The sequence below is a fragment of the Geospiza fortis genome, unplaced genomic scaffold (assembly GCF_000277835.1).
Source record: "Geospiza fortis unplaced genomic scaffold, GeoFor_1.0 scaffold485, whole genome shotgun sequence".
NCBI classification, from domain to species: Eukaryota; Metazoa; Chordata; class Aves; order Passeriformes; family Thraupidae; genus Geospiza; species Geospiza fortis.
The window spans coordinates 1160503-1186047 of record NW_005054457.1 but is presented as its reverse complement, the minus strand read 5'-3'; the positions used below and the strand labels follow the sequence as shown (position 1 = coordinate 1186047).

Below are 25545 nucleotides of genomic sequence, written 5' to 3'. Positions count from 1 at the left end.
GCCCCTGGATCCCTGGCAGTGCCCAAGGCCAGGCTGGACACCGGGGCTGGGAGCACCTGGGACAGTGGGAGGTGTCCCTGGGACAGTGGGAGGTGTCCCTGCCATGGCAGGGGTGGCACTGGAGGAGCTTTCAGGTCCCTTCCAACCCAAACCACTGTGGGACTCTGTGACTCAGGTGCTCGGGAGGGAAGGGGTGGCTGTGCTGCCGCCCTCGCTCATTCCTCGAGCACAGCCAATGTGTTCAAACACCCCCCCACACACAGAGAGTGCTCCTCCAGCTCCCAAGCAATCCCGCCAGGATCCTGCACTGTCCTGAGCATTCACCCCCATCGGTCCCCTCTCCTGCGCCAGCTCCAGACTCGTCCCGCATTGTTGCACAAAGGAGGGAATTCGGCATCCAGCCACCGCGACTGTAAATCCTGGGAGAAGGGAGCTGGGGAAGCGTGCTTGGCTCCTCTCTCCTGGCAAGCAGAGGCGTGTTCCCGCAGCACGGGCTCCTCACGCTCACGGAAGGGGTCCCGGCACAGGCATCGGCCAGCGAGTGAGAGCGGAGCTCTGAGCGGCTGAAGCGAGATTCCAAAGGATGCAATTCCCTTCCCCTCCAAAAACTCCCCCCAATTCCTATGCTGCTCCCGTCCCTGCGCACCCTGTGACGCCTGTCAGTGCCGTCCAGAGGGTTGGAACATCTGCGCCACCGCCAGAACATTCCCCACTAACGAGGCTGATGGGGGCTGTCCTGCCCCTCTGGGCTGCGTGTCTGAAGGAGCCCCCGCGCTCGGGGCTGAGAGCGAAAGGTCTCGGAAAGGTCTCGGAAAGGTCTTGTCCCCAGGGCTGCCATCCAGGCTCTGGTACAGACCATTCTCTGACCTGGGTTTGCGGGTGTGAGGCCTCGGCTGCTGTTCCTGGGCAGAAGATCCAGGCTGCTCCCTGAGCAGAGCGGGATGCACAGGGAGGCTGGGGGTCACAGACAGCTCCCGAGCCCTCCGTGAGCCCAGCACAGCAAACCAGCCCTGCTCTGCTTCTGAAAAAGGTGCCAAAAACAGCTTCTTAGGCGTGGGGAGAAACATCTGACAGTCAAACCAGGGAAAAGAGCAGTCTGTGGGTAACAAAGCCAGTTTTGGCTGAGAGCCGTGGGATGGAAACGGTGGAGAAAGCCCAGAGAGAAGGGCACATCACTCCCCTGTTCCTTGGACGCTTCTTTTGGGAAGGTGCACTCTTCAAACTGAGCAGGGCTTTGGACAAACATCAGCTGCTGCTGTGAGTGCTGTGACAGAGCTCTGGGGCTGGGGCAAAGCTCCTCTCCACGCCTGCCATCAGCCCGAGGTGCTGGAGGGAGCCTGTCCGAGGAGGAGAGGAGAGGAGGCGAGGGACAGTGAGGATGGTCACAGAGCCCCAGGGGCAGTGAGGATGGTCACAGAGCAGTGAGGATGGTCACAGAGCCCCAGGGACAGTGAGGATGGTCACAGAGCAGCGAGGGACAGTGAGGATGGTCACAGAGCAGTGAGGATGGTCACAGAGCAGTGAGGGACAGTGAGGATGGTCACAGAGGCCCGGGGACAGTGAGGATGGTCACAGAGCAGCGAGGGACAGTGAGGATGGTCACAGAGCAGTGAGGATGGTCACAGAGCCCCAGGGACAGTGAGGATGGTCCCAGCAGAGCCCTCAGGGTTTTGCTGGAGGGACAAGGTCCCACCCAAGGCAGGAAGGGCTGGAGGAGCTCCTGGTGCTCCCTGAGGCTCGGAGCTGCTCACACTCAGGCTCGGGGTGAGCTGGACTGGCAGTGCCACCCCCGCCAAAATCAGAACAGGAACCACAATAAATTGCAAAAATGTTTTGTGTACAGCCAGGATTCACCTCTAGCTGTGCTGGGAATACTGGAGGATTGACAAGTTGTAGAAACTCTGGGTTAAAAATGTGGATTTCTCACTTTGAATCTATTCCATGGGACTACTTTCTATGTGATGTTTCAGCTTGAAATTCCAGGACAAAACGATGAGAATCCAGGAGGGAAAGTGGAATTTCTATCACTTTATGAGGCTCAGATGCTGATCTGACCAGGCAGGGATGGACTGAAAGGGATCTAATGCTCATTTAGCTGTGACATCCACCGACCCGGCACTTCAGGGCTCTGCTCATCCCTTTCCTCAGGCCAGGTGAAGGAAACCCCTCTTAGGACAAACCGTTTCCAGCTACACAAAAAGGCAACATTTCCTCTGTATGTCTTTGTGAGGATGAACTCGTTTAACCCCGCATTTTGCTCTCTCATCACAATTTTAGGGACTCGCTTCCTGTTCCCTGCCCTGGTGATTACAGCCATTCCGAGGAGGGTTTGAAATGCAGAGGGAAGGGGCCAAAATCTGCGCTGCCATCAGCAAACCCCTCCTGGGGGCTGGGGAGGGAACGAGGCGGAGAAAATCCTGTTTTCAAATGACTGTGCCACCAGGAAAAGGAGGAGGGCAAGATATGGTTTGGCTGCACTTTGTGCAAGATCTGTGGTGCTCCCTCAAAGAACACACATGCAGCTGTGTATATATATGTATACATATATATGTGTGTGTGTGTGTATGTATATATATATATGTATATAGATGTATGTATGTATATGTAAATATATAAATACATTTACACTGGTGGAATGGGTATTGGGAAAAAATATTTCACCCAGAAAAAACCTAAAGGGAGAGTTTATATCCAGCAGACTTCAATAACAAAGGGTGTCTAATGTATCTTGGAGGCACTGACTTATTTTTCCCGATTTTTTTTCTACCAATTCAAGAAGAATTTATAAAATACTTTAGTCCTGTCTGCATTCATGCCTCCAAACCAACTTCATCCAACTTTTTGCTTTCCACTCCAAGCCAGTGTCAGCACCGACAGAGCCAGGCTGAAGTCACAGGAGAAAATCCCACTGACTTCAAGGACACCAGCATTTACCCACTGACCCCAAAAAACTCAAAAAATCACCTGAGCTCCCCAGCTGGGACTGGGAACATCCTCAGGTACTTTCTGAGCTGCTGCCTCGTGCTCCTCTCCTGCCAGCACAGAGCAGACCCCACAGAGGGCACAGGTGTAACCCAGCTGCGAGCCACACCTTTGCCCAGAGTGCGGAGTTTTACACCTTTGGCTCCAGCAGTGCCAGGTGTGGCCCCTTTGCTGTGCCCTGCGGGGTCCCCAGAGGGGCCACGGCTGCCCTGGGGATCCCTGCTGAGGGACACAGCGGAAGCTGCACGAGCTCCCAGAGAGTTGGAACGAGAGCATGTGAAACAAATCCATTGGGGGATGTGAAACAAATCCATTGGGGGATATTAAACCCAAGGACAGCCCTGGCGACTCAGGAAGTCCTTGGGATGCTGATTGCTGGAAGCTGGGAAAGTGGGCTGGGAGAATCTCACAGAGTTCTTGCTGCCTTCTGCTGCTTTTATCTCAACATCTCCTGTTGGCTCTGGCAGGGGCTGCCCCAGAGGCTGCAGCACTGTGGTCTGAGCCAGCACAAGCATTTCTGTGATCCTACACTGCCCAAATTTTCCTTTAGCATTTTGCCAAAGTTTTCTCCCTTTTTTTCCATAATAGCAATGAGTTTAGGGTTGTTTTTTTTTCTGACTGCTGATGCTGTTTGGGGAATTCTCTCTCCCTTGAGCACAATAATCTGCACTAGTTATGCAATACATTGTTAACATGGGTTTTGGCAAGCTTTGATTTCACCCAAATTCATATCAGACCCTTCCAGGACATTCAATGATTTTTGTTTTCTTAAACAACAAAATCTCCCTTCTGAGAAGTTTCTTGCTAGCCCTGCCTGGAGTGTTCACCTGGCTCCTGGACTGGCACAAAGCAACAGTGTCCTGGGTTTATTAATTTATTGTCTCTCCTCCAGTCAGTAAACAATTAATTTACACACACAGCTCTGCAGCAGTGATGCAAATGGAATCATGCAGAAGGGTGGGAATATGGTTGTAAGATGCAAAGGAATTTCCACAGAGTAACTTTCTCAGCAACTTGGCTGATAGAGGCAGCAATAAACCAGCAATAAATAGCAATAAAAGCAGACACGTCATTCTGGTGGAGAAAGGAGCCATCCCCTCAGTACAGAAAGGCAGATGATGGGCCCGGGCCGTGATTTAGAAATTATCTCTGAAAGGAAATCATTTAATGGCACAGCAGCAAAGGCATCTCAGCCATCAGCAGGAGGAGGCAGGGCTGCTGTTTCATCTCCCCAGCACATCAAAGGCTGCTCAAATCCCAAAGCCAGCCCTGCAGGGATTACATGGAGCAGCTTCACTCAGCAGCAGCTCTGTCATGGAAAGCAAATCCCTCCCTGTGCAGGAGAGCCTGGTGCTCACTGGAACTGCACCCAAACCCGCCCCTGGAGCCCCTGTGGCAGGGCTGTGTGGCAGGGCAGGCTCCCCTCGGGGCAAGGAGAAAACTCACACTGAAACTCACACTGAAGCGCACGTAGGATGTCCTGATCAACGTGTCGGGGGGGCTGGGGGAAATCAGCTGCCAGGAGAAGTAACATCAGTTCTGTCAACTTATGGAAAAGTGGCGTGGAGAGAACGCAACCCCAGAGGGACCTGGGAATTCTCTAACGTCTGGGAAATTGCTGCAGGAAAGTGGAAAGTATTTGTGAAAGAAATTAGACGAGCTGAAGCTGAAATTCCTCTGGTCATGGCTCAAACAGAGGAAAGAAACTCTTTGGCAGTGCTGTGGAAAGGAGCATCGAGAGGCCAGGACAGCAAGAGAAAATGGAGTTGGGTAATTGCAGCACCACATAATTGCTGGCAGTTAGGAGAGAGCCCTAAAGGAGCTAGCCATGGCAAAGATCAGAGTTTGGGGAGCTCTGAGAGCAAAACTGGAGAAAAGTGGAGACTGATCCCGGTGTGCCCTCACCGTAACACAGAGCCCAGCTATTTCTGACATGACTCAAACCAAAGGTGGAAGTGAAGCGAAGGCAAAGCTGTGGCTGGTGCCGGGACTTGGCTCCGGGCACTCCAAGGCTGGAGCCTTCCAGGAAAGGGCTGTGGGTGCCTCTGCTGCCCCACGCTCAGCTGGGGACAGACTCCTGGGGCACAAAGCCTGGCAGCTCTGCCTGAGAACATCTGGAGTGGGTCTGCAAACGAGGGGAGCAGCCAAGATCAGCGGGGCTGGGGACAGGAGCACAGGCAGGGAACGGCATGGGGCAGCCTGAGGCCAGAGGGTGCTGACAAAACCTGAGCTCAGCTGGCCCTGGCTGCTTTGGGACACAGGGGAGTGCAGAAAGGGAGCGTGAGGTCAGCTGGGCAGTCTCTCCTGCTCACCGTTGTCTCTTTCCTTCGAAAGGGTGGCTGCTGCCTCCGACAGACTGCGGCCCCAGGACACACACAAAGTAGAGGAAATCTATTTTTAGTCTCGACAAAAGTGCTAGTAAAGAAAAAAAAAAGGTTAGAAAGACAATTGCTTCCTGTTTAGCGCTGGTGCTGGGAGGGAGATCCTGCCAGGATGGGGAGGCTGGGCAGGGCAGAGGGGCCGTGGGGTGAGGAGGAGCCGCCGGGGGAGGCAGACAAGGAAAGGGCTCCCAGCTCCTGCGAGCCCCACACTGGGCTGGGGGCCCCTGCCCTGGGTTCCCGAGGGAGGGAGGGACTCGAGATTTGGCCCCTTTGGGGTTCCTGGGCTTTAGGCTGAGCTCAACAGCTGAGCTTAAAAGACTCAAGAGTTGCGATAGCCTAAGGAGAGAAACTGCGACGTGACTTTCACACTCAGCCTCAGATTGATTGAAGACTTATCCCCCTGGAGATTCCAGTACTTGGTAAAATCAGGACTAACAGCAGGAGAGAAGACTCCGTGCAGCCAGAGGGGCTTAAACACCAATTAATCTCTTTATCTTCAAAGTGCTTTGGTGCTCTCGCCAAGGAACTACATGTGAGAGGTTAAACCAGGAACCCAAAATTAAACCCACAGCATTTTCTTCAATGAACTTTCTCCAAGTCGAATCTACTTCCTCTTTTTAAAACCCCAGCACTGACATTTTTGATGGCATTTAACATTTTTCAAAAGCAAGACAATTATCATTAGAAATCAGCTTAAAATGCACATTTTTCTATTTTAGGAACAGCACAAACTGCAACTCTTTCCGGGACAGTTTGTGTTTCTTCTGCTGCACCATTAAAAATCCATCCTGGATGTCAGCAGCTCATTATTCTGACAAGTGGCTTTACTTCCCCTTGTGCCTTCTCCACATCACACACACTCAAAAGGAGGAAGACACGACAGTTTTTCTCCTGAAAGCACAGACTGGAAGGGTAGGGATGGATCCCCGTGGGTGGGTTTGGTGACATACAGGATATTTTCAGCTCCTTCCTGGCACACGGTGAAAGAGAAAACACAAAGGAAAAGAATCATCCTGGTAACCCAACAAACAAAATATTCCTTTAATTTCCATGCGGAGTTTACACCAGGAAATGAAACGCTAACAAAGTTGTGAAATTGCAACAATATATTTGCAAAGCAGCTGGGGGAAAGGGGGACGTGTCGTGCCGGGGGCGCCGGGCGCTCAGGTGAGCCCGGCCGAGACGTACCCCAGGATCTGCACCGTGCTGGGGTAGCTCTTGCGCATGCCCATGCAGCGCTCCTGGTCGATGAACAGAGAGTTGTTCTTGACCACCAGGTCGTGCTCCAGGACCCCCTTGGAGCGCACCAGCATCTGCAGCATGTCCTCGGAGGCACGCAGGCACTGGTGCAGGTTCCGCAGCGTCTCGTTGATCTCGTTCACCTCCTGCACAAGGCTGGAGAACAGCGGGACCCGTCAGAGCCCCCGTGGGGCTCTCTGGGCACGGGGTTCCCCCATCAGCACACTCAGGTGATTCCCACCCCATGCCCTGGTATGGGAGAGCCAAGGGCAGAGCTCCTCCCGACCTCCACGGGGAGGAGGGGAGAAGTTTGTTCCAAAGCTCTGGACATGTCAGCCACGTCTGCCAGAGCAGCTCGTGCCACCAGAACAGGGACGAGCAGCTCTGGTTTCCCATTTCTCTTTGGGTTTGTGGCTTTGTTGGTTCACCATCCTGGATTTCCCCATGCAGGGGTTCTGCACAGGAGACACACACAGCAGGACAGGACACTGGGAGAGGTAAAAGGGAACGTGGAACAAGTGGAGGATGGAAAAACCAGCAGTGAGTGAGATGCTGAACCAATTCCAGGGCTGGGTTTAAATCACTTTGAAAAGGGAACTGTGCTCAGAGGGCTCCCAGGAGGAGCTGTGAGCTTTGGGTGCCTCCCAGGGCTGCTGCTGGGCACTCCCTGGGGCACAGTCCCAGCCCTTGAAAGGATTTCCAGTGTGGCCAGTGAGAGGAGGACAGCTCCACATGTGCACCCTTCCTTGGAGCTACCCAAAAGGAAGGGGCTCAGTGCTCTCAGTCTCAGCTTCAGAGAGCAGAATCATGGAATCACAGACCAGAATCCCAGATTAGTGTGGGTTGGAAGGGACATTAAAGCCCACCTGGTGCCACCCTGCCATGGCAGGGACACCTCCCACTGTCCCAGGTGCTCCAAGCCCCAGTGTCCAGCCTGGCCTTGGGCACTGCCAGGGATCCAGGGGCAGCCCCAGCTGTGCCAGGGCCTGCCCACCCTCTCAGAGAGGGATTCTTTCCCAATATGCCATCTGTCCCTGCCAGCTCTGAGTTTAAAGCCACTGCCCCTTGCCCTGTCACTCTCTGCCCATATAAAATCCCCTCTCCTTCCTTCTCCTAAGCCCCTTTAGGGTGCTGGGGGGCACAGCAGGGAGAGCAAGAGGTTTATCCTCCAAAACTGACCACAAGCAGCCACCTGGGTGAGGCAGGAGCGAAGATGGCACCCGAGGGCTGGGACACCTGCTCTGTGCTTTAGGTTCAACCAGGGCACTTATGGAAGGCATATTCAGGGCAAACAGCCATTTTGCCATGCAGAGATGCTCTGAGTGCCCCTGGGCCCTGGCACCCGGCCTCACCGGAGCTGGGCGGCGTCCCGGCACAGCTCCACGTTGGGTCTCCTCGAGCGCTCATCCAGACGGGTCTGGGCCACCTTCAGCTGAACCTCTTTGTCCCTTATGGTCTTCTGGATGACTTGGATCTTGGTCTCGAGCTGGAAGATTTCCTGCCGTGTCTGGGGTGAAACGAACACAGGAATCAATGAAAAGAGATCTCAAGTGATCACATCATTCCCTTCTCTCCTGCTGGTGCAGGAAAAAACCCAAGTTCAATAAACAGCCCCTGGGCTCAGGCCACTGCTGCTCTGGCACATCAAGGCCCAGATCCAGCAGAGTTTTCAGGGAAAATCTCTTGCTGCCACATCAAAGGAGATTTAGGAGCAGAGGTGGTTTAGGAGCAGTGATGGATCTATTGAATTACCAGCTTCCCAAAATTGCTGCTTGCAGGAATGGATCATCCATCAGGGAAAGGTTTTAATGGCTCCTCATTTAAGGATGTGCCATCAGCCCCTAGTGCTGCAAACTTCACGGGTCTGAGCCCTTCCCAGGAAGCTTCCCACGAGTCCCACAGCTCCAAGCCAGAGCCCATCAATGCTCTCCCCTCCCACTGGCAGAGCAGGGCAGGGAGCCCAGGCACAGCCGCCATCCCTGGGGGGGGCGGGGCTGGTACCTTGGCCAGGTGTGTCTGGATCTTGCTCTTGGCGTTGGCGATCTCGGTGATGCGGCTGGTGAAGGCGTCGTTGACCTTGCTGAACTGGCGCCACATCTCGTCGGCCGTGCCCATCAGGAGGCTCTCGGTGCTGGCGCGCAGCTTGGCCGAGGCCGCGCGCGCGCTCTGCGAGCGGAAGATGTTGTTGTCCGTGAACCTGGCCCACGTCTCGGGCACCGAGACCCTGCGGGGAGAGCACAGCCCTTGGAACCCTGCTGCACACTGAGGCAAGGAAATCTGAACTAAATTACACAGAACTGAAACATCTGGACCTGGTGGTTCGATGATATTTATCAAATCAGGGCTGGACCCCACTTGTCTGATGATATTTACCAAATCAGGGCTGGACCCTGTTTGTTTGATGATATTTATCAAATCAGGGCTGGACCCCATTTGTTTGATGATATTTATGAAATGCTCACAAAGATAATTTGTGAAAGTTCAGACAAACAAAAGATTCTCCCATAAAAACCAGAGATTCCAATCAGAGCTCCTATTTGTACCTTCAAGGCATTGAGTGCCAAGGAATTCCCAGCCTCACAAGAACACACAGATCACACTTCAGTCAATTCCTTTTGCTCACAGCCCATCTCAGTCTCCCACTAAACCGAACGAGCTTTAGATCCCACTCCATTCCCTGTCTGTGCGTTTGGGATGAAGTTCCTGCCTGTGCAGTAGTCCAGAACAAAGTCAACAAAAGACTTAAATACCACATAAGCTCCATTTAAAACCTGCTGATTCTCGGCACATTTTACCCCCCTCTGAATTTCAGCCTCGATCCTCTGCAATCTATTTCCCTGTCTAAATATGTCTGAGCTCTACTGTGAATGATTATTCAAACTACTAGAAAAATTGTCTCAATCTGTGCCTCTCCATAAACTTCATGGGTTTGTGTGAGCAGATTTATTCTCTCAGCCCTTTGCCCCTTGGGCATCTCTCTGTGAGTGCTGGGTTAGGTCACTGTTCATTTACTGCAAAGCCAAGGCTGAATTCCTGGCACCCAAAAGCAGCAGAACCCTGTCCCAGGACCACGCTCTCATTTCTTGCTTTTCTGGGTCATTTCAGCTCCCTGCCAAGCCCTCTCCATACAGGGGTGAGCCCCCAGACTTCCCATCAGTGAGGAGCACTCAGGCAAGCACTGAGACATCTCTGAAAACATGCACGAACTTAATGAGCTGTGCAGAGGTGCTGGGCTGAATTTGTTTGCGGGCTGAGCTCTGAGCCCTGATCTAATGTTTAATTAGGTTGGGCTCGCTTTTGCCCGCCGGGTGTTCAGCATCCAGCTGAGAGCCGAGGGTTCCTCTCCCCCTGGAGAGCCCAGAGGGCGAGCACCCCTCGGGGTGGTGTCTGCAGGAGGGATGGATGTGCCCCCAGAGAGGGCTGGGCAGCCCCAGGTCCCTGCTCGGCGCCTGCCGGGCCCCAGAGCTCACGTGGCATCGATCCTCTCCACGCCCTTGAAGAAGTGGATGCCTCTGGAGGTGTTCTTCAGCTGGTAGCACTTGTTGTCGATGTGGTGGCCGAGCTGCTTGTCAGCCAGGTCCTTCTCCAGCTCCTGCCGGGCCTCCTTGTTGCACCTGCAGCGCACCAACAGCAGCCCAGTGGGGATGGAGCCGTGGGATGGTTCTGTGCCCTTCCCGCTGCCCTCAGCCCCTCTGTGCTCAGAGCATCCCAGAGCCTCCCCCAGAGCCCGCAGGGACTGAACCTGCAGGGCTCTGCTGGGGCACAGCTGCAAACACACACCCGCCCTGCAGCAAGGGCCCCCAGCCCTCCTTACATGATCTGGGCATTCACCGTGTCCAGGCACTGCTGCAGCCGCTCCCGGCAGGACCTGATGATCTTGATTTCCTGGGCAAAGGCAGAACAGCCCCATCAGCATCGTGCTCAGCCATCCCGGGCACTCCCCCCCCCCCAAATCCCAGGCACCCACCTGTGCCAGCTCCAGCCCCAGGGCACCCACCTGTGCCAGCCCCAGGGCACCCACATGTGCAGCCAGGGCCAGGCAGGGGACAGGAGGGGGCTGTGGTCACAGCCAGGGCCTCTGAAATCACTTTCAGGGTGTGTTCCCAAGTTTCTTCCTCTTGACATCAATAGCCAGGGCTGCTCTCCATTACAGGGAGACAGGGCTGCATCCTGACCTGACGTGAACGGGCACAGTGGTGCCCTGGGCCAGCAGGGCCACACATCCCCATCCCCAGTCCCGGGGCATTTTCCTCCCCACAAGAAATCCCATCCATATGGCACAAGAGGACTTTGGTGTAAACTCGGTTTAGGGGTTTTCAGTTTTAGGGGTTTTCAGTTCCAGACAGGGTTCAGCTCCCCTGGGGGAAGGCTCCTGCTGCTCTCAGTTCCCTTGGTCCAGCACGAGCCTGTTGCACCCATGAGGGTTTCCAGAGACAGGTGATCAGTGCTCCAAACCCAGGGACTTTCAATCCCTCCGGAATGCAGGAGCCAGCTGAAAGCACAGCCTAAATGCATCCCAAACATTAAAAAACCCAAATGGCATTATGGACATACCAGCTCTGATAATTTTCCTAAACCCTCATGACCTTCAAACTAATCTTTTAATTTTTCAGGGCCTGACTCATAAGAAAAGATCTTCTAAGAGAGCAGTGGCTTCACAGGCCCAGGGGCTGCAATTTCCTTCCCAGTTTCATGAGGCTTTTGCAGTGATTATATTTCACTGTACCCTGCATTAGGATCCCATTTGCTGTGCCATGCTTGCTTTTAATTCGTGATTTAAGGCAGCTCAGATAAAGGCAGGCAGGAGTGCAGGTTTTTATGATTTCTATTAAATCCATTGCCCAGTGACAGTCCTGCTGCAGCCACTCTGCCCTGAGCAAAGCAGAGCTGGGCAATGCAGTTAATATCTTTTATTAGTCCAACTAATATAGCTGGGGGAAGCAGACAAGCTGTCGGGCACACCCTGCCCTCTCCGTGTGTGTGTGTAATACACAGAGTGTGCTGCAGATACAGACATCACACAAACAAAGAGAGATCTGTGCAGGCAGGGCTCAGAAAGGCAGGGCCATCTCACAGGCCCCCCAAAGAGGGAAGGAGGACCCTGATGAGCCCCCCAAACCCGGCTCCTTTCCAGCTCTTCCTGTCCCACGGACACGCTGCTGGGTGGGAGCACCAGCCCCTGCCCAGCGGGTTTGGGGGTTGAAGAAGGTTGGGTTCTGTCAGCAGCGCTGAAGAGCCAGTGAGGGAACAGGGCTGCCAGACTTGTTCAGGGCAGTTTGGGTAGAACCAGCTGTGTCACAGGATGGGTGTGCCACACTCACTGTGACGAGCTGTTTCTCCACGTCGTCGTTGACCAGGTCGATGCCCATCCTCTTCTCCCGATTGAGCAAACACTTGTGAGCGACCTGGTGGGGACAAGGGGTGGCATCAGCGCTGGCTGTAGGGACAGGGCTCCCTGCAGGGACTGTGCCCGTGGCAGGGGATGCAGGAGAGGAAAGTGCAGGTGGGCACAGGATGGCAGCCTGCAGAAAGCTGCCCAAGGCAGCAGGGCTGGCTGACAGCAGCAGCCCAGTGCCACAGCAGCAGGGAACCAAAGGGACAGAGCCCTCGTGTCCCCAGCCACCACAGCAGAGTGCAGGGCCCCCTGTCAGGCCCGGTGTGGACCTCCCCGGAGCCTCGTAGTAAGACTTGGGCTTTTGTGTCCCAAGCCAGGATTTTGGATACAGAAATATCTGCTTAAACAAACACTGCAGTGATGTGCTCAGCATGTGCTGGAGGAGGATGCAGCAGATGCAGGGAATTTGTTTATCACTGACTCAACTAATGGGCTCTTCTTGAAACCTCTCCAACGTTACGGGGCTGGGATGGACTTTATGAGAGGTTTGAGTGGCTGCAGATGTGTGGGCTGGGGGTTGCAGGGTCCCTACCTGGAAGGGGCCCTCGGTGTCGGCCAAGGCTCTCTCCAGCCGTTTCTGCATGTCCATCAGGGAGTTGGTCTCCCTGATCATGGCGTCCAGCTCGATGCAGAGCTCGGACTTCCAGTACTCGATGTCATTGATGCGCTCGCCCAGGTTCTTGGTGCTCTCCCCCTGCGTCCTCTTGGCCTGCTGGTACACGTCCTTGATGGTGCGGGTGAGGTCGGCGCGCAGGCGCTCCGCGTTATGCCGCGTTGTCTCCGACTCCTTGTAGTTGGTCATGTTGGACCTGTGCCAGTCGTCCAGCGTGTGCCGGGTGAAGACCCCGCTGGGTCTCTCGGAAATGAAAGGAATCATCTTGGTGGGGGGGAGCCCCGGGAAGCTCTCGGTGAGGGAAGACAAGGTGGGGTTGAGGGCAGCTGCTTTGTAGTAGGAGTTGGGCATCCATGGCATGGTGAAGCTCTCGGGGTTATAGGGAATGCGGTTCTTGTAGCCAGCGGCCACGTTGCTCGCTGGCAGGACCTTGGGAGGTGGTGGCCGTGGCTGGTTAAATTTGGCTTTCAAGGGATAGCCGTAGAGTTCCATCCTGGAATGCTGCTGGTGCGGGTCCTGCACAACGGGGGCAGAGGAAATCCTCGCTCAGAAAGTTCCTGTCCTTGGGGTACCTCTTACAGCAACACCCAACGTGTGATGGGACCAGCCCTGCCCAGGGCACCCACACAGCCCCTAAATCTCCTGAATGCAAATCCCCTCTGACAGCATCCCAGGCATCTGGATAGGGTGGAAATTGAGACCAACTTTGCTGTTGGCATCTTTTGTCAGGTCTTGAAATGAGGAGAGAGACAAATCATGGCTGCTTAGGAGGATGACAGATTTATACCTTTGTTTTCCTTATTCCTTAATTCCTTATTTCCCATTATTCCTTCATTTTCCCTGTCAATCTAATGACCTCCCCTGTGAGGGTGGGCAGGCCCTGGCACAGGTGCCCAGAGCAGCTGTGGCTGCCCTTGGATCCCTGGCAGTGCCCAAGGCTAGGCTGGATATTGGGTCTGGGGGCAGCCTGGGACAGTGGAAGGTGCCCCTGCCATGGCAGGGATGGTCCCTTCCAACCCAGCCAGAGAGTCTGATCCCAGCCTGGCCAAAGGCTCTGGGATGATGGGCAGTGGGACACTCACACCCCCAAATTCAGCACAAAATCTTTCCCAGGTGGGACTGGCTCCGAGTCACCTCGGCAGAACCGAGGAGGAGAGGTCTGTGCTGAGCTCCACCAGAGCCCCTGCGTGTGCTGCTCCCACAAACCAGTCCCTGCAGCCCTGTGTCCCTGCTGGGGACAGGCCACTGCCATTCCCTGCCTCTGTGCCTCTTGTTTACCGGGGAGCAGCATTTGGACAGCGGGGGATGCTTTCCCTGGCTCCCACCCTGCCCCCAAATCTTTCCCCTTCAGACACCGACAGACAAGTGTTTGAGAGGGGGAAAACCTTGGGAATGGGCTGGATTGCTTTTCTAGCATTTCCAGCCGGAATGAACGCCCTTGCAGGCCCTGGGGATGAGCTGCCAGCGCCCCTGGGCACGGGCACACGGGGCTGGGGTCAGTACCGGCCGTGCGGGGCCTCCCTCGGTGAGCACAGCTCCCCCTCAGGCCTGGGGGCGCCCAGGGGGGCTGCTGCTCATCTCTGGCTCTGGGGTGGCGCTGGCACTGCCCGCCTCTGCGGGGCCGTTGCCATGGACGGGGTTCCGTGCCCAGGGTGGGTTCTGGGTGGGTCTGTGACGCTGGCCGGGCTCTGTGACCTGTCCTGGCCATTGACCCGCCCTGGAATGGCCCAGCACAGGCTAGCTTGGCTTGGGGCAGGCACAGGAGGGGCTGGGAAGGGTGCTGGGGTGAGCCCAGGTACCCCAGCTCGCCCAGGGGTTTCTGCCCAGCTTCTGGGAACACCAGCTCTGCTGTGGCTGCTTCCACACCTCACCTTCTCCACATTGATGTCTTCATTTTCTTCATTTCCCACTGTGTCCACGGCTCATCGAGGACCCAGGCTGGTGTTTCTGCCCTCCCACAGCCTCAGTTCCTCCAGATTCCCCCAGCTCCTGCAGCTGCAGACTGGGACCTCACCGAGGGTTTCCCAGGTCCTGGTGACCCCAGGCCACCCCTCCCGAGCTGGCTCCCTGGGGCAGCTCTGCCTCTGGCCAAAGAGTGACAGAAAATGGAACCCGGAGTGCTTGGTGTACACAAAGTGCAGCACATCTTCATTCCGCTCCAAACACACGTCCTGCCTCAGCCGGGGCAGGAATCAGCTCCATCAACCTGGAACAAAGCGCTCAGCCCATCAGTTGGCTTTTCTGCAGCCAGAGCAGAGCAATGAGGCAGTGGAGGCTGCCAAGCCTGTCCCCAGCAGGACACCCACCCGCCCACCCTGGAGCAGCCCAGCTCTGCTCCCTGCACGCTCCCAGCCCCAGCCCGGCTCTCACGCCCTGCCCATGGCTAATTCTGTTCAGATGAATCACTGCCCAGCCAGGGACACCACTCATGTGGGAGGCAACCCCAGGGCCCTGGAAGCGTTTGCTAAATTAGGCAATAATCATTTGATAACGTTGTAAATGGCTCAGGGGTGCTCTGTGCAGCCGGGCAGGACCTTCCGCGGCAGCACAGGGACAGTGGGGACATCACGGGGGAACAAGATTGGTCCCACCAGAATCACAGGATGCCCCGAGCTGGGAGGGACCCACAGGGATCCCTGGGGACCCCTGGCCCTGCCCAGACCCCCAGCAATCCCCCCTGGGCACTCCGGGATGTCCAAAGGCTCCTGGAGCTCTGGCAGCCCCAGGGCTGTGCCCATTCCTGGGCAGTGCCAGCACCCTCTGGGGAGGAACCTGTTCCTAGAATCCAACCTAGAGCTCCTCTCACACATCCTAAAAGCTGCAAAGAGAAGAATTGGCACAGGTAACACTGTCAAATACCACAGTGACTCTCAAGTGGCTGCCAAGTGCCCAGTCTGTGAATCCCAGAATCCCAGATCTCTGAGTGCCCCAGGGAACTGGACAGGCTGTTTACACCACCACCATTTATTCGAGTAATTAAACCTTGTTCCTTAATTGTCACTACAACTCCAACAGCTGCAACATCACTAAAGTTACACACTGTCCCCACCCAGTTGTGCTGGGGCACGTCCAGTTTGGGTGGACACGTGAGGACACAGCTTGTGCTGAAGCCTCGACCAGTTTAGCTCAGAATAAAAGAACAAAACCAGGCTGAAGCCAGGAAGCTGATGGGAAGCAGAGGTGCCAGTTCTCAGCACGGCAGCCCAGGCTGGCCAAACTGGAATTTCAAGGGATACATTGAGGTACCTGAGTACAAAATCTGCTGCCAAGAGCTGTCAACCCTTGTGTCACAGCTCTGCATTCTGCTGTCTATTAATACAGCATTACACCGGGTCAGAAGCTGCCCTGCTGAAAATACCCAGCTGCAGATCCTTTATAGAGCCCTGTGAGCCTGCACGTAGCCAGCAGAGCCCAGGCACCCCTCCACTCACGCTGCAATATTCCCCTGGCTCCTTTCACTCACTGGAATATGCCCCTGGCTCCCAGGAGTGCTGCACCTGCCTGAAAGGGATCAGCTGCTCATTCACAGAGCCCCAGAGCCCCAGGACCCAGCGTGGCCAGGGGCTGGGAGCACCCTGGGACAGCGGGGACTGTCCCTGCCCATGGCAGGGTGGGGTGAGATGGGCTTTAGGTCTCCTCCCAGCCCAAACCATTCCATGATTCCCTGAGATGATTTTCACCTCTAAACACGAGGCTCTTAGAGAGAAAGCAATAAAGAGATCAAAACTGAACCAAAAGTAGACTGGCAGCTGAATTATTCAGTCTAACCAGAGCAGCATTTGACTGAGCTTTCCAAACAATAAATGTGGCATGAATAAATCATCAGAAATCCCTCCCCGAGCTCTCGTGGTGAGTCACAACCACCAAACCACAGATGCTCAGGGCAGGCTCTGCTCATCCCCAAGGTTAAGCCTGGGATCACTCCTGTAATTACAGCAGTGGTGGCCTCAGAAAATGTCATCATTTACTGGTGACGCTCTCAGCAGTGCCCAGGAGCCACCAGAAATCAAACACCGAGTTCAGGGAGAGCCTCCCTGCAGCCTTTCAGTCCCTCTGGGCTGGGGGAACTCGGGCTTTGCTGCCTGCCCTGGGGGCACTGCCAAGTCCAGGGCAGCGGGGATGGTGTGCCCTGCACTGCCCCAGCAGGGCACGGGGCTCTCACCCCCCAGAGCCCCCCAGCTGCTCCATCCAGCAGGTCTGGGGGCAGGAGGAGCCTCCCGAGCCACGCAAGGGGCAGAGCTGGCCTGAGAGGGGAAAGGAGCCCGAGCAGGGGGTGCAGGGATCCCCCCCATCCCACAGGAGCTCTCCAAGGTCACAGCCTGGGCTCACCCCCTTGGCACACAGAAACCATCCCGAAACCATCCCCAGCTCTGCCCTTGGTGTGTCCCACCTCGCTGCAGCCTGGGGCTGTCACACCTTGCGCCCACCTGGGCCTGACTGCTTCCCAAGGAGCGCGGGCACAAACTGCTCCAACAACTGATGGAAGGGGAAAAGAGAAATGAACCCAGTCTCTCTACATTTCCTTGAAATATCCCACCTGTGAAAGTGCTTAACTATGTGCTGTTTATTAACATCAGCCCCATTATTTCAGGGCAGTTTAAACACAGGATTTAAAAGCGAGCCCCACTTCTGAGGTCTCTGTGGAAGTGGATGGCTCTGGTGATTGATGCTCCACGCATGCTTTAGTGCTCAGCTGCAGTGAGTTATTGGTGGCCTCTCCTTGCCTTACACACTCCTCATTTCAGAGCCAGATGTGAAAGCAATTAACACACTGAGAGGACTCTAAGTCTGTGGGGCTTTTTATAGGTTACTGTTTATTTCTGGACCTCTTTTCTTGAGGTGAATTTTGGCAGACAGCTCCAGGGCTGCTTTATTTCATGACTGGCCATTGTTTAAAGTTTTTTATTGCTCTGGCAAGGGGCTTGCATTGGAAAGGGGAGTTACTGTATTTTTTTTTGCCTGTCATCGTATTCAGGCTGTGACTGCACAGACAGCAAAAGGATCAAAACGTCTGCAGAGCTGAGAGGAGCAGCCTCAGCTCCTGCCCCTCAGGAAACAGTGAGGGCTGAACACAGCCCTGGTGTGGGAGGGCCCAGCAAGCTCAGCTGGGAAAAAACCAAACCAGCATTCATGGAAATTGCTTTTAAAAATTAAATAAATAAAAATCACAGAATGGTTTGGGTTGGAAGGGGAAAATCCTCTAGTCCCAACCCCCAAATGTCTCTCCTCGCTTTTCAGCTCCCCCTGAGCACTGCCAAGGTGCTGCCCCCATCGCAACACCCTTCCCCAGGCAGGGAGGGAGAGGGGGGCTGTGCCCTGCACTGTCCCCTGGCACAAGCTGGGGCTGTCCCCAAGCTGGGGCTGTCCCCAAGCTGGGGGTGTCCCCAAGCTGGGGGTGTCCCCAGGCTGGGGCTGTCCCACGTCCCTCTGGTGCCACTCAGGACGTGACCAGAGAGGAGCCTTTGCTGCAGGAGTGCCCCTGACTCCTGGCCTGTAGGATCATGGATACAGGAGCTGTGACAATCCCAAATCAATCTCAGCAGCCCCAGACAGCCCTGGGAGCACTGCAGCCCAGGATGGTCCGTGCAGCCCCTCCCAGTGCTGGATCCTCCGTGGAGTGGGGAAACGGGGCTGGCTCTGCTGCCCAGCCCAGAGCTCCAGCACGGATGTTTATCCTCCAAAACAAAGGGAACATTCCCGTGCCCAGCTGAAAAGTAATTCAGACAGCTGCCGTCAGATCAGATCCTGCAGATGCCTTGGTGTCCTCTGTCGGGGTTTTGGTAGAAAAGGCAGATCACCTTTCCCAAAAAAGGCCCTTTCCTGCCCCTGCCCGGGCTGTTCTGTGCCCCTGTCCCTCCCCGTGGCACTGCAGCAGGGGGGAGCTCCTCTCTGCCCTGCCCTGCCCCAGGAGGGATCGTTCACATTTCATTACAGAAATATTCTGCTGATGCTTTCTCTCATGTTACACGACATTTTTATCCACTCGGCCAGGCTGAGCACACGGTGCTGCCCATGGAATGGCAAGCAGGATGAGGCCATGGGCTTCTTCCTCTGGAAGTGACAAATATTGTCAAGGAGTTTAGGTTAATGACGTTTTGTGATTGCATCCCGAGCTGCCTGCAGGAGAAGGTGAATTCTGGCTTGTTTTGGAGAGATGGATGTCACTCAGAGCGGCAGGAAAGGATGGAAACCATTCAGGGCTCTCCTGCACAGAGGTTTGCTCCCATCCTCACCTGCATCCCCAACAGCCAGGCTCTCACTTTTCCTCTATCTCCCATGGTTCCTTCCCAAGTTTTGCCTCACACATTGATAATCCAGGGCACAGACACCTGCTCCAGGCTGTGACACAGGGCTGAGGAGCTCCAGGCTGGGCAGGGAGGGTCCTGCAGCCCAAAATTCCTCCCACAGAGGAGCCAGGGTGGGCAGGGGCCCTGGAACGTGGTGCACCTTCAGCCATCAGCTGCACAGAGCAAAACAACCCACCCTGACTGCCCCTTGGAACAATGGGAGAAGATAGAAACAGATAAAGACAGCGGAGCAAATAATGACCAGAAGACATTTGCAATATATCACAAAAGCAGGAAAAGCACATCAGGAAATCTGCATTTCCCCACACTTCTCAGAGAAATTATTTCATGATCTGCCTGCCCTGCTCATCTGCAATCACCAACAGTTCTGGAATCATGGAATGGTTTGGGAGGGACCTCAGAGCCCACCCAGTGCCACCCCTGAATGGCAGGGACACCTCCCACTGTCCCAGGGACACCTCCCACTGTCCCAGGTGCTCCAGCCCCAGTGTCCAGCCTGGCCTTGGGCACTGCCAGGGATCCAGGGGCAGCCCCAGCTGCTCTGGGCACCTGTGCCAGGGCCTGCCCACCCTCACTGGGAACAATTCCTAACTCCCAATATCCCATCCAGCCCTGCCCTGTGTCATTCTGAAGCCATTTCCTGTGTCTGTCCGTCCATCCCCTGTCCCCAGTTCCCCTGCAGCTCTCCTGGAGCCCCCTTGGGCCCTGGAAGTGCTCAGCACTCACAGAGGTGTGTTTGAACCCTCATGCCATGGGAAGTGTTTTCCCTCGTGTCTCTGAGGAGGGTTTATCCCCCAGAAAGGGCCAGAGGCAGAAGGAACCAGCCCTTCCCGCAGCCCTGCCCTCCTTGCCACAAACAAAGCCCAGAAAGTTTCGGGTTTGCAGCCTGCTGGAGCTCACGTTTTCCCACCTGATTGTTTCCCCTCTTTCCCGAGTGTGAGATTCAGCTGGACAGGGGCTGGGTGAGGCCTCTTTCAGACTGGGGGGTTGTGGTTTCATTACACCCATCTGGAGGTTTATTTGAGAGGCCCCAAAGAACCACGTGAGTAATTGGCCAAACCCAGTGGGTTTTGCCTGGTTTTGCACCAACATTTTTCATCCCACCTGATATATAAATCATCTCAGCTGTAAAGCTGGGCTATAAAACTGAGCCAGCTCATTTGCTTGCTTATACATTTAATATCATCACGGCAAGGGGTGATTCTGCCCCAAAATTTCCTCCTTCTGCCCCCTGGGAGCTGAGGGAATCATCACAAGCAGTTCCCATGGGGACACTTTCCCTGCAGACATGAACTGGGACAAATGCCACCCTCAAAATGCTGTTCTCAACCTAAAGATGCGCTGGTGAAGCCAAAATCAGGATATTTGAGGTCTGGCACGCGCTCATGCAAACCTTGGGTTGGTGTTACTGAGTGCTGAGCATCACCAGAGCGCAGTGAGGGATCTGTGGGGAAGCTCAATCCAGTGGGACACTGAAGCTGCACACAAAAGCCCCCAGAGGCTCTGGGAGGGATGTCCCAGGGGCAGGTTCCAGCTGCAGGACCTGGGAGGTGCAGCTGGAACCTCCAGGAGATGCCGAGCTCAGCTTCTGAGGGTGTTATAACTTGGGAAATTGCAGTTGCACTGCCAGCCCCTGCAGGAAGGAAGTGGGGTGAAGGAGCTGCCTGTGCTGTCAGGTTTTATTGTTTCATTGGATTTCCATGGAAATCCAGGGCTTTCTCAAAGCCACAACTCGGGGGTCACAAAGGTGTTTGAGAAACTCATCTCTCAAACCAGGACTCCTCTCTGAAGCTCCCACCTGCACAGAAAAGTGACCCCAGAAGGGGAACATCCCAGTGAAAATGTTCAAATGCTGCAAAAGTGCACTTTTGCCCCACTGCCCCTGCCCAGCAGCCCCCGGCCCAGGGAGCAGCTCTGAGCTGTCCCCGTGGGGCTGGATGCTCCAATCGCCCTGATCAAAGCTGAACCCCATCCCAGCCCCAGCACCCCATCCCTTCCCAGCCCCAGCCTGCTCAGGGCCAGCACCCGTGGTTTCCCCCGTCCCCTTTTCCTGCTGGCAGCATCCTGCCCTGCCATGGGGAAGGGTTATTCTTAGGGACGTCTATTTTGGGTTGGAATGCTGGAACTAAGATCCTTCCTTCCTTTAAAGAAAATACTCCTGCCGATTTTGAAAAGCTTCGCCCCAGCTCGAGGCTCAGCCCTGGCTGCTGAGCCAAGCAGATTTATTTGTTGGTTTAACATTTAGCGGAGGCTGGGATGAGCCCAGCCCCTCCAGGACCACCCAAACACCCTCCAGGGGCTCTGGGACTCTGGGATATTCCCTTTAATGTGCCCAGGAGCAGCTTCAGGGGCTTCACTCCTTCCCTCTGTCTTGGCACAGCTCTGAATCAGTTGCAAACAGATTTAGTAGAATAGTTTCCATCAAAACCCTTTTTGACAGAAAATGGCTTTTGGACACAATGGAAACTTTTGTGGAGAAGAAAAATGAAAATAAAGCCTGCTCAGCTGATGCTGGAGGCCCTTATTAGAAACAGAAAGTTGTTTTCCTCCTTGAAGGCTTTTTGGGAAGGTGCTGCTGCTGCTGGTGTTTTTCAAGGTGAACACAAGTTTGTCACGGAACGATCAGAGCAGTTCTCGTGGCGTTGTCACGGAACGATCAGAGCAGTTCTCGTGGCGTTGTCACCCCTGGAGCAGCGATCACAACCACCGCAGGCCCGGGAGGAGCCCGGGGTGTGATGGCTCCGGGTAGGGGCATTCTCCAGCTTCCCTCGGGTTATCTCCTGCTCCATCGGACTCCAGGGAATGATTAACACAGACAGCATCCCGGCCGGGAGCCGCGCTTGCACGGCCTGGGAAATCCTGCCGCTGGGAAATGCCTCCCTCTCCGAAGGGAGACATTGACTGCGACTGCCCCGAGAGCTGCGGTCCCCGTGCTTGCCAAGGAAGAACATTTCCCGCTGCAGCAGCTCAGGGCCACTCAGGGTTCCACTGCAGCGCCTGTCCGCGATCCTGTCCCTGCTGAGCCTTTCCTGAATCACTGCATGGACAGGAGTGACCCGATCTAGAACAACAATAACATGAAAATTCACACTCTACATGACATGAAATTAACTTAATGACAGAACAGAAACATTCTGCTTCTGCTGGAGCTTCTATACTGTCCAAACAAAATATTTCCACTTTTTTTTTTTTCCTTCTGCTGTAAAATGTTGTTGGACTCAGCACATTTCTACTGCATGGCTCAGGTTCAATTAACCTGCTGGTTCATATGGAAAGTTATCCTGAGAATAATTTTTTAGTGGCTTTAATATCTGAGATACTCCCATCCTACTCATCCCCACAACACCCCCACCCAACTTTTATGTGCTGCAGTTAAAATGCTGTGCCACAGGTAAGCAGCAAAGACAGAAACTGAGGCTGTGGTTTCCAACTTCTTATTCCTGAAAGTTGGCACAAAAGAAGGTTCAGAGCAATTCCATCCCCTTTTGCTTCTCCTCATGACTAAATAAGCTTGGACTTGGGATTTCAGCTGATGGCACTGGGGTGTTCTGGTGGGGCCTTTGTGCAGTGCTCTGAAAACACCTTTTAAAAAATCCCATAGGTAAATGAGCAGGGAAAAAGAACCCTCCAGAGATAAAGATTGTGAGCTTTCTTCTGACTTGACTGTACTTCACCTGCCTCCAAACAATTTTCATTAAAACACTTTCTAATGGAATAATAGCCACGTTTAACTAGCTCTGATTTTTCTGCAATTAACAATGTTATTCTGAATGGCTGAATCAAACTGTGGCAGTCTCACCCTCCCAGCACACACCACCCATGGGATCAGTGCCTCAAAGCCAGGAGAATTCTCCCAGACAGAACGGGGAGCAGTAACTGCAGTCTTATCTATTGTTATCAGCCTTGCACAAGCGATTGAGAGGGATAATTGCAGTCAGAGTCTGGGCACGAGTCTCAGCCCGTCCTGTGCCACCAGGACAGTGCTGCTGGCTGGTGACACTCCCAGTGCAGTGACACTCCCAGTGCGGTGACATCCCTGTCCCTGTCATCCCCAGCCCTGATGCTGCAGGGCAGGAGCGCAGGAGATCCTGGAATTCCAGAGAGGTTTGGGTTGGGAGGGACCTCAAAGCCCACCCTCAAAGCACACTGTGTGCCACCCACACAGTGGCACACGCTGAGCCCATGGCACACACAGAGCCAGTGGCACACGTGGTGGCACACACAGAGCCAGGGACACACACAATCCCTGCAGTGTCACACACGGTGGCACACCCAGAGCCCCTCCAGTGTCACACACACCCATCCCTCTGCCCGAGCTCCCCTCGGAAGGAGCCGGAGCATCCCCCGGCGGGGCCGGGGCTGTGCGGGCTGCAGTTCCACCGGGGCTGTTTATAGCTCGCAGGCACAGCGAGCTCTGTAACGCGAGAAGGTCGCGCTGAGGCTGCCAGGGCCACAGCAAACGCTGCCTCCGAGAGCAGCCGAGCAGGGAAACACAGCCCTGCCGCCACCAGCCACGGTGACACCGGGGACACGGTGCCAGCAGCGCCGGGGACACAGAGCCATGGCCCCATGGAAGGACGGGGGCTCCCACTGGTGCCTCATCTCTGTGCCAGGGAGGGTCAGCCCCGTTCATGTGCTGCCCACCAGGAGCCCCGTGCCCAGTTCTGGTGAGCAGCAGGGGCAGGTCAGGCCCTGGTGTGGCTGCTCCCAAGCACCAGGCAGGGCTCGGGGGCTGCTCCTTCATTTCCACACCACAAAGCTCTTGGAAGGAGCTGCTGGCTCCGTGGCTCTTTACCTTGGATTGCAGAGAGCATATTTGTGCTTGAGTCAATATCAAACTGATTGTTTGGGCAAGGAAGGAATTCAGACCCCAGATTCTGTTCCCCTCAATGTGAGGAAACTTCAGGGGGAAAAAAGCTTGGAAAAAAGATTTTCTCCAAGTTGGTTGGAATCTGCAAGAAAACTGTGGAGGCTCAAGAGCAAAACCCAAAGTGAGAAAGGAACTGGATGGGTTCTCTGAGCTGTCTGGGAGCAGCTGGGAATGGGGCTGGTGAGGGGCTGCACTGGGGGCTCCAGGGATGTGTGTGCAGCCCACCCCAGCCCTCCCTCCTTTCCAAAGTGCTCGTTCCCAAATCCTGCCCACACTGCAAAGGGAAGCAGGAAAAGCAGCGAGGGCTGAGGAGAGCCTGACTCCAGCAGCACCTCCTGCCAGCCAAGGGCCTTCTGGGATGTGCCTGGAGCCCCACGGAATCCTGAACCACCCAGGGGCTCCAGTGGCCCTGAGGGGCTTGGCCAGAACAGAACCTCACTCATCACACACTGCTGAGGAGTCCTGGATGGATGGATGGATGGATGGATGGATGGATGGATGGATGGATGGATGGATGGATGATGGATGGATGGATGGATGATGGATGGATGGATGGATGGATGGATGGATGGATGGATGGATGGATGGATGCACCCCCAGCCCGTGCCCCATGGACAGGGATGGATCCACAGCCAGCTGGGCAGGAATTGTTTGTTTCTCCTGTTCCTGGGGCACCCACAGCCTCAGTGACCATCAGGACAGCCCTGGTTTGCCCAAAGGAAAGGAGCTGGAGACACAGCCCCGTGTGAGGTGACCTCAGCCAGATGATGGGAGAAGCTGCACTCGGTGAGCCCAGCCTGTCACCAGCCACAGGAGCACAGGGACAGCCCCACTGAGAGGATGGTGTGGAGCTGGCAGAGGGTCCCAGAGCCCCCAGGAGATCCCCAGAGCTGTGCCAGGGAGGGAGGGATGGGCAGGGGACGGCAGGGGAGGTGGCACACCTGGCATTCAGACAATGTGGCCCTTGGGACTGGGGAACTGCGCTGCTCCAGGGAGGGGGAGGAAGAGTTTTCCAGGGCAAAAGTGCTTATTCGTCACCAGAACTGTTCTGGAAATTGTCCAAAACGTGGCTGTTTGAAGAAGTGAAGCCTCTCCTCAGCACGTCCCACTGTGCCATAACCCTGGGAAAGGTTTCTCCTCCCTGCAGGAGGTGGGAGCAGGGCAGAGGCTCCCCCTGGGAATGTCCCCCCAGGCAGGGCTCACTCTTGGCTCTGCTTCTTCATCAGAAAACCTGCACCAGTCCCAGCCTGGGCAGCTGCAGCAAAAGAAGCTGAGTTGTCGGGAAAAGTCTCTTCCTGCAGTCCCTGTCCGGGGGTGCAGAGCCCAGGGAGCCCCGCACAGCCCGTGGGACAGCTCGGAGCTGCCACAGGCGGCTCCCAGGCTGTCCCCAGCACCTGCAGCCCTCCAGGAACACGAGCACCACCGGGGGCAGGGCTGGCGGTGGGCTGGAGGGACCTGCATGGAAACAAGGCGTGGGATGCCTCTGATCCCAGAGGGAGTCTCTGCCTGGAGCACATCAGCTGGAATGTTTGCCAGCAAACTGAGAGGCTGGAACAAAGCCAGGGCAGCCAGGAAAGCCATTTCCACTTTCTGTTTCACAATAATTGATCTGCCTCATTTGCAGCGCTGGAAGCAAAGGACCTGGCCAGAATCTGCAGGGAAGTTCAGTTCTGGGTGAAGTCTCACTCTGCCTTCCTGGAAATGTCACCTTTCAGTCTGGAGGAACAGCAGGAGCCTCTGCTCAGCCCTGGCACAGC

At 55.3% G+C, this 25545-nt stretch overlaps 1 protein-coding gene across 1 annotated transcript; it reads right to left on the bottom strand.

Moving 5' to 3' along the window:
• Positions 1-6526: 6526 nt before the first annotated feature.
• TEKT3 (tektin 3) lies at positions 6527-13102 on the bottom strand. Its single transcript, XM_005427860.1, has 7 exons — positions 12530-13102; positions 11924-12007; positions 10417-10487; positions 10073-10216; positions 8604-8826; positions 7955-8109; positions 6527-6758 (listed from the first exon to the last, which is right to left on the bottom strand). Exons 1-7 carry the CDS (start codon positions 13100-13102, stop codon positions 6527-6529), a joined length of 1482 nt encoding a protein of 493 aa, XP_005427917.1.
• Between the last annotated feature and the right edge of the window lie 12443 nt (positions 13103-25545).

Bases quoted from the DNA above. Each gene is read 5' to 3' on its own strand.
- TEKT3 (XM_005427860.1), bottom strand. From the start codon at position 13,102: ATGGAACTCTACGGCTATCCCTTGAAAGCCAAATTTAACCAGCCACGG. The intron at 8,110-8,603 runs GTACCAGCCCCG...GTTTCACCCCAG, and splicing joins TCCAGACACACCTGGCCAAG to ACACGGCAGGAAATCTTCCA. The intron at 6,759-7,954 runs GTGAGGCCGGGT...GCTGTTCTCCAG, and splicing joins CGGGACGCCGCCCAGCTCCG to CCTTGTGCAGGAGGTGAACG.